General features: G+C 47.0%; 2 protein-coding genes across 2 annotated transcripts; one reads left to right on the top strand and one right to left on the bottom strand.

The window, feature by feature from the left end:
- Positions 1-188: 188 nt before the first annotated feature.
- On the bottom strand, positions 189-2,352 carry LOC308322208 (cysteine desulfurase-like; the record flags this gene model as incomplete). The annotated part of the gene is made up of 2 exons (XM_080773402.1): positions 189-1,458; positions 2,234-2,352. 2 exons carry the CDS (start codon positions 2,350-2,352, stop codon positions 189-191), a joined length of 1,389 nt encoding a protein of 462 aa, XP_080629528.1.
- Positions 2,353-2,851: 499 nt separating this feature from the next.
- Positions 2,852-5,536, top strand: LOC308322017 (phosphofurin acidic cluster sorting protein 2-like; the record flags this gene model as incomplete). The annotated part of the gene is made up of 1 exon (XM_080773191.1): positions 2,852-5,536. The coding sequence occupies one exon, from the start codon at positions 2,852-2,854 to the stop codon at positions 5,534-5,536; it is 2,685 nt and encodes an 894-aa protein (XP_080629317.1).
- Positions 5,537-10,507: the final 4,971 nt, after the last annotated feature.

Raw genomic sequence — 10,507 nt, forward strand, 5'->3', positions numbered from 1 at the left:
ATGGACAGAAGTGAACGCGGTTTCACGTGCACTAGAGGCCCCTCAACATGAGATCACAATTTGGGATATGATTGGATGTTTTCGTTCAGCAGTATTGTAATGAAAAACAAGGCCGGCAGTATAGTACGCAATGCCACACACTTCATCATGTCTCTCCACTGATTAGCTGAGCTGGAAGAGGGCGGAGTCTAGTGCTGCGTCCAGTTGATGCTTTTTATGTCGATTCCTTCTTGGACCATCTCCCACAAAGGACTCATGTCTCTCAGTCTTTGAACCTTTTCAATGCATTTGGCCGCGGTGTAATCCACCTCCTCCTTAGTGGTGAACCTGCCAATACCGAACCTGATAGAGGAGTGAGCCAAGTCCTCTTCCGCTCCGATCGCTCTGAGAACGTAAGACGGTTCTAAAGATGCAGACGTGCACGCGCTTCCCGATGACAGGGCCACGTCGTTCAGAGCCATCAATAGACTCTCCCCCTCTATGTAGGCAAAGGACAGATTTATACAGCCAGGCAATCTGTGTTCCGGATCTCCGTTCAAGATGACATCGGTGAGTCCAGATGTGATCTTCCTCATCAGACGTTCAGCGAGTGTAGATATTCTGTGATGATCGTACTCCATCTCCTGTATGGCAATCTCGCATGCAGCTCCCAGGCCTACAGCCAGAGGGGTGGGGACAGTGCCAGAGCGCAGGCCTCTCTCCTGGCCACCACCACTGTGTAGCGGCTCCAGGCGTACCCTGGGCCTGCGACGCACAAACAGAGCCCCTATGCCTTTAGGACCGTATATCTTGTGTCCACTGATGGACATGAGGTCGACCTTGCAGTCGTTGACGTCAAGAGGAATTTTCCCTACAGCCTGAGCTGCGTCAGTATGAAAATGCACTCCTTTGCTGCGACATAACTGACCTATGGCCTTGATAGGTTGTTTGACACCTATCTCGTTGTTGACTGTCATCACTGACACCAGAGAGGTGTCTGGACCAATAGAGTCCTCTAGGAGCTGCAGGTCCACTAAGCCACTGGACTGGACTGGCAGATAAGTGACCCTGAATCCTTCTGCCTCCAGAACACGGCAGGAGTCTAGAACACACTTGTGTTCCGTTTGTGTCGTGATCACGTGGCGCCTTGAAGCCTTGTAGAATCTAGCCACGCCTTTGATCGACAGATTGTTGGCCTCCGTGGCACCGCTAGTGAAGATGATTTCTCTGGGATCCGCCCCTATGAGATCGGCTACCTGCTTCCTCGCTTTCTCCACAGCTCTCTCACTCTCCCAGCCGTAGGCGTGCGTTCTGGAGTGAGGGTTGCCGTAGTGATTGACCTGGTAGGGCATCATGGCGTCCAGCACCCTGGGGTCCACGGGAGTGGTGGCCTGGAAGTCCATGTAGAGAGGTCGAAGGTTGTCTCTCTCCAGTTCACCACTCTTTATGGAGTCTTTGGGCTGCTGGTTTGGTCCATATCTGAGTGGGAGGACAGAGAACCTCCTGATAGAAGACAGAAGCATCCTCCCCGGCCGGGACATCAAAACAATGGCAAACGACAACAATAATTTGAGTTCAACACAACACAAGTTCTGCAGAACAAGACAGGTTGTTGATTGTCTAAGGGTTCAGGAGAAAACGCCAGTTCAGCGTCAAGCCATGTACTTCCAAACTCTTCTCTCATGTTGATGACATCATATTGATGATGTCATGTTGATGTCAGTCTTGTACGTGGGATGTCGGAAACTGGGATCATGAATGAATTCACAAAATGTGAAAAACATTCACAATTATGTGAGAAAACAACACAACAATGTAAACTGTAGCTGTCTGTCAACATCCATGTTTCTCCTCAGTGCCAAATCACCAAATTATTCAGTAAGTAAACATGTTTGTTTTCTCACATAATTGTGATACCGCTAAATAGGAACTTGAATTAGTTCTGTCGATCCATCTAGACTGCGTCAAGATGGATATAGAGTACTAGAGTAGGTCCACCTCCTCTGTCAACTCCTTTCCTAGAATGGACCTGGCTGATGACCTTCTCTACTATGTCAGGGATCTTCAACAGGGGGTCTGGCACCCCTAGGGGGTCCTCGGAGTTATACAGGGAACCACTTGATCCCCAGCATCGCATCCCTATTCTAACGAGAATTTAGCCAAAAATAGCAGAACTACTACTTTTCGGGGAAGAGAAGAAGATACACGTTAACAGGAATCTAACAAACTTTTTTTTTTTTAAAGGTCCTGGTACACAGATGGAGGCTGGTACAAAAGCTCGCCACTGGCCATGGGCTGCTGGGACAAGCCCGAACCATAAGACCAGTCCATTTCCTCGGGAAACAGCACCTGGCAGTTTCCATCCTGGTCCATTTCCTCTTGGAGGTTCTGCACCAGGTTAATGATGAGAACGGAGTTACCAGTTTTCAAAGTACCAGTTCTTTTATATCCATATATGGAGTTACATGTCAGGCATGCCCAAATAGAGTCTAGACCGGTCGAGAACAGTCTATGGGCCGATTCATACTCCTCCTCCTATTTTACCGCTGTTTCGGCGCTGTAGTGCCGAAATGATTTCGGCTCGTCAGAAATTTTCAGTAGCATGATCATGGTTGAAGTGGAGCTCCATATATGGAGCCACCTGAATCGTTTGAATCTTACATCATATTGACACAGTTTGATTAGATGACAAACCATATTTGGGCGCAGCTGTACTGAGAACTCCATTATGGTTATGTCATTGTGACATCAGTAGGTTGACACAGGTATCCCGCTAGGCACAGTAAAAAAAGGACAAGTGTAGTCACTGTTATGGATAAAGAGAGGGCTAGCTCCCACACTGACAGTTAGCTCAACTCTTCACAGGCAGTTGATGGCGGCAGCTGCTTTAGATAGACCAGGCATTCGATCCGGGTTCCCGAACCCAAGCAGTGGCGGCAGTGGACCAGCACTGACCACCTTCCCGACAGGATCGGTCACCGGGGCTGGTGTCCTGGGTTCAAGCTCCGGCATGGCGCCCGTGCCTATGAACATCATCGCAACCTGGGAGTTAGACCGATCATCCCCAAGCTGTGTTCCAAGGCTTTGCAGTCTCACGTTGAAGAAACTCATTGTCCTGAAAGAACTGGATAAAGAACTCAACTCCCTGTCTATAGCTGTGAAAATACAGGGTTACAAAAGGCTCCTGAGATCACACGATTATGTTCTCCCACCTAGTCGCCCAATGGAGACTGATCTGGAGCTTTACCTCTCCTTACAGTATCCCCATTTTCTGAAGAGGGCCAATCGACTCCAGATCATGCTGCAGCGAAGAAAGCGTTACAAGCACCACACCATCCTGGGCTACAAGACTTTGGCTGAAGGAGTCATTGATATGACAGATGTGATGCAACACCCGACAGACAGAGAACACATACTTCATCTATATAGCAAGGTGAAGGAGCCGCCAGTGCGTGTGGCGGAGATAACGGTGTACTCTCTGTCCAGCCAACCCATCGACCATGAGGACAGTAGTGGCCGGGCCAGACGCAAGACCAAAACCTCAGACCGCTCCCCTTACATGACCTGTTCAGAGGAAGATGATGACAGTTATTTGTCAGAGCAGGAAGCCAGTGATCTCTATGACGATTTGGTCAGGAAGCTGAAGAAAAAGGTGAGGAGGAAAATGAGCCGTACCTCTCCTATGACCAGGCACCCAAACTTCAAGCAGAAGTTTGTGGCTTTGCTGAAGAAGTTCAAGGTAACTGACGGGGTCCTGGACTTGGACCCAGTAAACCAGACTCAGGAAGTGGAGGAGGACCTGGATTTGCTGTATCACAGCTTGGAGGCATACAACCAGAGTGATAGTGGATCAGAGATGGAGGACAATGAGAGTATCATCAGCATGCCCAGGCCACAACTCAAGCCGTTTTTTGAAGGGATGTCCCACTCCAGCTCCCATACAGAGATTGGACGTGTACACAGCCAAAAGATCCAAGAAAGACAACTGTCCTTCCCTGGTGGAGAATTTCTGGCTGTTGACAAATTTAAAGTGCAAGGGGACAATTATCAATGTGACAGAGTTGAAGACACACCTTCCATGGATACAGAGATGGATGATGTTGGTACAGAGCCCGAGGAGGTGAGAAGCAGCTGGGATGTCATTACCGAACTGGCCGACACCACAGTGGGCACACTCAAGACAGAGTCCCAAATCTCCATGTTATCCAGCAAAGTGGAGAACAAGTTTCAGCGATGGCCCAACAGTACATCCAGCATCTGCGTGGACAGCGGGTGCTCTTCAGACTCCAGAGCACAGGCTCCCAGGATGTCTGTATACGACCAGCTGAATCAGATACTCATCTCTGATGAGTGCTTGCCAGAGAGCATCATCCTCGTCAACACCATGGAATGGCAAGGACGGTATGTAGCGGAGGTGCTCCATGAACAGGAACAGCCCATGGTATCCACCTGCTCTGCTGCCGACGTGCAGGCGGCTTTCAATACTATTTTCACCCGCATCCAGAGATTCTGTAACTGCCATGTGGAGGCCCTGCCCACCATCAAGGTGGCTGTGGTGGGGGACCAGAGCTACCTGAGCACCATCCTGAGGTTTTTCGTGGAGCAGCTGGCCAACAAAACGCCTGACTGGCTCAACTACATCGTCTTCCTGGTCATCCCCATAGGTTCAAACCCCTTGGCAAAGTATATAGCCTCATTTGACAGCAGATTCAACAGCATCTTCATGGACACAGCATGGAGGGAGCTGTTCCGTAGGATGGAACGGCCCACCTCAGTTTGCATCGATGTAGCAGGACGAGTTGTTGAGTATCTGGCTGGTGCTAACGTGTCCCACCAGTTCCCCATCTCAGAAGCCATGCTCACCTACAAACAGAAGAATGTCGACTCCTGTCAGGAATTTGTGCCATTTGTGGATGTTGTAAAGGTTGGTATTGTGGAGCACAGCCTCTCGACCTCAGTGGACTCGGACGATGCCATGGGGGGTAGTAACACTGGCATCCTGTCGTCACAGACTCCCCCGTTGGCTGGCCTGTATGGTAAAGAGATAGGGAGTCCACTTTCTCAGTCCCCTTCTATCTCCACAGGCCTCTCTGGAGCAGGTTGTCCATGCACCGGTGGTGAGGTGATGGGGCTCCAGGTGGACTACTGGACATGGCAGGGCCCAGAGAAGAAGAAGGATGGAGAGAAGAGAGATGTGCGGAAAAACACCCTGAAAGGAAACTTTTGCTCTCTCCAAGTCAGCAGACTGCCCTACGGCGGCACCGGCTGTGGCGAACTCCCCCCTCCTCCCAGTATGGCTATGACTGTGGTCACCAAGAACAAGAAAGTGATTTTCCTCAGCAAGAAGCTCAAGGAGAAAGAGATGGACACTAAGAGCCAAGTGATCGATGGTATTAGCAGGTTAGTCTGCACAGCCAAGCATCAGCACACCATGCTGAAAGTGATTATCGACGGAGTCGAATGGAACAACGTCAAGTTTTTCCAGATAGCCGCCCAGTGGCCAACACATGTCAAGCATTTCCCCGTGGGAGTCTTCAGTTACACTAAACCCATGTGACCATATCCACTGACCACCCCTGCACTCATAACGGGGATACAGAGAAAGAGCCCAACTCCCTGGGCCTACTAGAGAAACCTTACTCCCCCCAGGGGGTCCTTGAGGGAGTTCCAGGGGGTCCTCAACTGGATTCCCTATTTTGAAAGTTACTGCGCTGCTGCCTCAAATGTGTTTTTTTTTCTCCCAGTTTCAGTTTCAGTTTATTTTTGAGTGGTGCAACCACTCCAAGGAACAGCAATGTCCGTGTTCACCTACCTATGTGTTGGTTAATGAGCACCAGTATGACTATTAGTACCAGTAGGGGCGCTGAGAGAGAGAGAGGGGGGGGGGGGGTAGTTGCACCACTCAGTTCACATTTTTGAGTGGTGCAACCACTCCTACAACCAGCTAGCAAAAGTAGCAATGTCCATGTACCTGTTTGTTTGTGATGTATGTGTATGAGCACGAGTGGTGTGAGCATGCGTGAAATTGGAACGAGAGAAGTATGTGACATTGCTGCCACCTGCTGGACGCAAATCAACTTCTGACTGCCACGGTCTGTGAGGCTGCGCAATGTTTCCATCTAGACCACCGGATTATCAGCAAAGACCTCCGGAAATCGCGCTAATTGACCAAACCATGGAGAGCTCCGTAGATTAGGAGTTATTCAGCTTTTAGTCTGCCTGTATAATGGGAGGTGGACGGCAGCGCGCATGCGCAATCCATAATAAAGCTAATCTAACGGAGCAGAGAGAGAGAGGGGAGTTGCACCACTCGGTTCACACAGGTGTGATTTTATTTATAGTGCAACATCACCCCAAGGGGTCTCTGTGCACTTCACAACAATACACAGCAAAAAGCTGAAAATACAATAACACAATAACAAGCATAATACGATGTGTCAATACACATGGATGACATAAAGTACCATCCGTTAGGACACAGTTAAAAATGCATTCAGAAAATCTATTAAAATAGCATATAGGTGTCACGATATCAGTCTGTTGTACACTTTTATTTTGTAGTGTTGCCCTAGTGTTTCCTGTTCTGCCTAGTTGTGTTTGCCTGTCTTGTCTCACCTCCCTGTGATTACTAGTTTTCTCCACCTGTGTCTTGTTAGTCTCCCAGCCAATCCCAGTGTTGATTGTCCCTTATGTTCCCTGCTTGATTATAGATGTTGTTACAGTGTTCAGTCCTAGTTATGTTCTTTGTATTCTCTCATGTTCCTGTGTTTTGGAGAATAAATCACCTACATTTGACCTGCTCTGCTCCTGCTCTGTTTCTGCAATTGGGTTCTACATATCCTGAGTCGCACCGTGACAGTATAATCAAGCCATAAAATGGAACCAGCAGAACAGAGACTTTTCCAGCAAAAGGTGGATGAATTTGACACTGTTGTGACGTGCCTCATCACCTCAGCTCCCGATCAGTGTGCTGAATTTGAAAGAAAGATTTCGACCCAGCATCAATGGTTCCAGGAGCGGCCATGGGTGAGCCACTTTGTACCTCACATTAACAGAGTCCGTGAGAGGCTAAAGGACTTTCGTCACTCCACCTCAGTTACACCTGCTCCCCAGCCTGCTTCTCACTGTGTCAGGCTTGGTATCGTGATCTTGCAACCAGCATGCTCCCATCCTGCTCCTGAGAAGACCCCGCCCATGATGGACCTGCTCAGCTATTTCCAGCCTGTCTGTTTGAAGATGCTAAATTAACCACTTGCCTGCCCATGCATGTTCAACAGTATTTATATTGGCAGCCCATTGAAAACAGATTATCTGCCACCATTGTTTGGTGGCACTGAGAACAACAAGTGAATGTTCTTTTTATCAGGTGAGTATTTGGACATAATATGTCCACCTTTACTGCGTTATAAATCATAATAATAAGTTATGTTCCCTGCCGGTGTTTACACTAACCATTGAAGAATCACGGCGTCTTAATTGTACCTCCATTTCATGAAAGTCCAGCTGAAAATAGTCCCATCGTTTGTTACAGAGTCAAACAATAATCCACCTGATAGCGATGTGGAGAAACAACACAGAGCAGAGCAAGATGGATGTGGCCTATCTACTGCAGCGCCACCACTTTAGCCAGCTGAGCATGAGGTAATATTATATAACCAGAGTCCACTACTGTAATACTGGAATGAGGAGTTTAACACACTTCCAAACGGTGTACATTGATTAAGTCACAGGAGCATATGGTTTTCATTTCTGAACTTTTGCCAACAAGTATCTAACAAGAAGTATTTCCTCTTAAAGCAGATTTCAAACTAGAGCCTCTTGTTATATGATTAGAAAACTGGTTTTATTGAGGGCCTCCTATAAACAAGTTTTGCCATTGACAACGAAAGGGGAATTCAGATCAAATGTCTGCTAAATCTTGTCCCCACACCTCTCAAGATTTACCATTGACAATGAATGGAGAAATTAGGTCAAATGTCCGCTAAATATGACGTAAATGAAACATCAAAACATTAAACGCTGATGTGTCTTTCTTACAGGGCTCTGTGGATTAATTTACCTAATTCCTTTGTTGAAGTTGCCGTTGAAATGAATAGGAGGTCCAAGCAGGCATATTTCCTTCTTTCCATTTATTGATCAGCCATCAGTTACAGGTTACAAGCATTCGTTCCATGGTTAGGCTACAGCATATTGAGGCCTTCGTCCCAGGCAGAGCGCCTAGGTTCCCCTTGTCTCTCTCTGCTGTCCCTCACTCACAGTTCTAACTGATTCTCTGTTCCATCTTATACATCCCTAATCTGTGGGTGTCACCTTGTCCCTGTGTGTGTGTGTGTGTGTGTGTGTGTGTGTGTGTGTGTGTGTCAGTTGACCCTTAAAACTCTGTCAACAAGTTACCACAGGTGGTCTTATTTTCAGAGCATTCTTCAGTGATAAAACCTCATCCTGTCCACTATATGCTAATATGGCAGGATGTACTCACAGCTGTTGCAAGCTTTTCTTAAAGTGCCCTAGGCTATCTTAGTGACTATCCTAAATGACCTCTTCACTCAGGCTTCCCTGCGTGTGACCTCCTATAGGCCGAAGTGTTATGTGTACAATAATGAGATATGTTGAGAGGCATAAGCTATCAAAATATACATCAACGCCATTGACATTGAAGGGAAAATTTACGTCACATGAAAAAGAGCAAATGGGCTAACCAATCACAGGCAACAGGCATTCTGATTGGCCAGTACAAGAGCGCCCCTCACTTCACACGGGTGTGATTCTTTTAAAAGTCTATATACAGGAAGTAGATGGATTAAATTAGAAGTACATGACACACCAGAGCATTCTGTGAGTGGTGCTAGCTCCTATGAACAGCTTCGTGTGTCTGTAGCACGGAATGTGATGATTTTATTGGCTGATGATGTTAAGAAGAGCAACCGTCACTTCACACACACGTGTGATTTTTGAGGGGCGCTAGCCTAGCCCCTCATATAAACAGCTTTTGTCCCCACACGTCTCAAGATTCGCCATGACAATGAAAGGGAAATTCAGGTCAAATGTCTGCTAAATCTTGTCCTGCGCCCCTCACTTCACAAGAGTGTGATTTTTATTTTCCTTTTGGGAAGAGGGCACTTCTTGCTGTCCAGAGAGCAAAAGGGCCAGTGATCTAGCACCACCCTGTGTCTATCTGTGCACGTGCCCATCCTTGTCATCTCTCAACGATGTTCCTTCCTCTCCATGATGGTCCTCTGAGTGGAGAACATCTTACCTATGGACACCTGTCTCTGTATGAGTGCCAGTGTCTTGTATCCGTCCTCCATCAGTTTCTGGACAGTTTGATAATCCTCGACTGTCCGGTTGGCTTGAAACGCATCACGCACCCTCCTCAAAGCATATGTCCTGTAGTTATATGAGGGGAATCTCCTGCTCTCTCTGAGCAACATCCTGTACAGAGATAGAACCTGTGTTATTGTGGATGATGGCATTTTGATTAACCTGTCTGTAGTGAACAACAAGCGTCTTGTGCACGCTGCCACAGACCAGTGAACTCAATATCCAGATACTGTTACGGTATACTCCAGAATATGTGGGATCAGAGCAGGTCCAGTGTTGTTCTTCATGACTCTAGACTGGCCTCTAAGTACTGGTGTCACATTGATAATGTCATATCAATGACATCAGTCTTTCCCAAATATAGAGTTCAAACCCACAAGCAGAGATAATGCTCTCCACTGAGGCTATAGCCGTCTATGAGAGGGTCTGTCCGTCTGTCTGAGTGTCGGCCGGTGTGTCCATAGCTAATCTCTCAAACTGCTGGATTGATCAGTGCCACGTAACATGCCCATATATGAAGTTTTTTGGGCCATTACATTTGTATAATTGGAAGTAGCTAGTTTCTATTCAGAACCAGTTTTGAAAGTAAAAAAAAAAAAAAAAGTGATTCAAGTAATATGATAGAGCACTAAGGCTGTCTGAATATTTATTTCCTATAGCCTCTGTTTGTATTTCCATGCTTGGAGAATAGGCTGTATTTGAGACATGAGAAACTGGAGGCAAGGAGTCGCAGTCGCACAAGTGACGTCACAGCCATATTTGGAGACGTTGACAGAGTGGTGACGTTGACAATGCATCTCTACCAATCACAATGTGAGTTTGGAACTGACATCACCACCTCAATATAAATCCTCGCACAGTAGGTTGAACCTATAGTAGTTAGCAATCAGGAGATAATTTCAACCCTGATTGTTTTCTCAACATGCAGTCAAAGCTTCCTTTCAAACAATAGAGAGGAGATTAATATGAATATTTGTCTAACATTGTGTGTGTTTGAGAGTATAATCCTGGATTAAGAATATCAGTAAAATATCAGTAAGCAGCACACTTGCTCATTATGGAGAGAATGTGCAATAATTGCGTGTACACTTTGTCTAATGATTGTGTAGCCTTCCCTCAGCAGGCTACATGCAGCGGTGTACCAATGTACTGGCAATACATCCCTAGCAGCAGTGTTCCCGCCCAGACCTTCTGCAGTATAGATAGC

The sequence above is a fragment of the Protomyctophum bolini genome (genome assembly GCF_963924005.1).
Source record: "Protomyctophum bolini genome assembly, chromosome: 10".
In the NCBI taxonomy this organism is placed as follows: Eukaryota; Metazoa; Chordata; class Actinopteri; order Myctophiformes; family Myctophidae; genus Protomyctophum; species Protomyctophum bolini.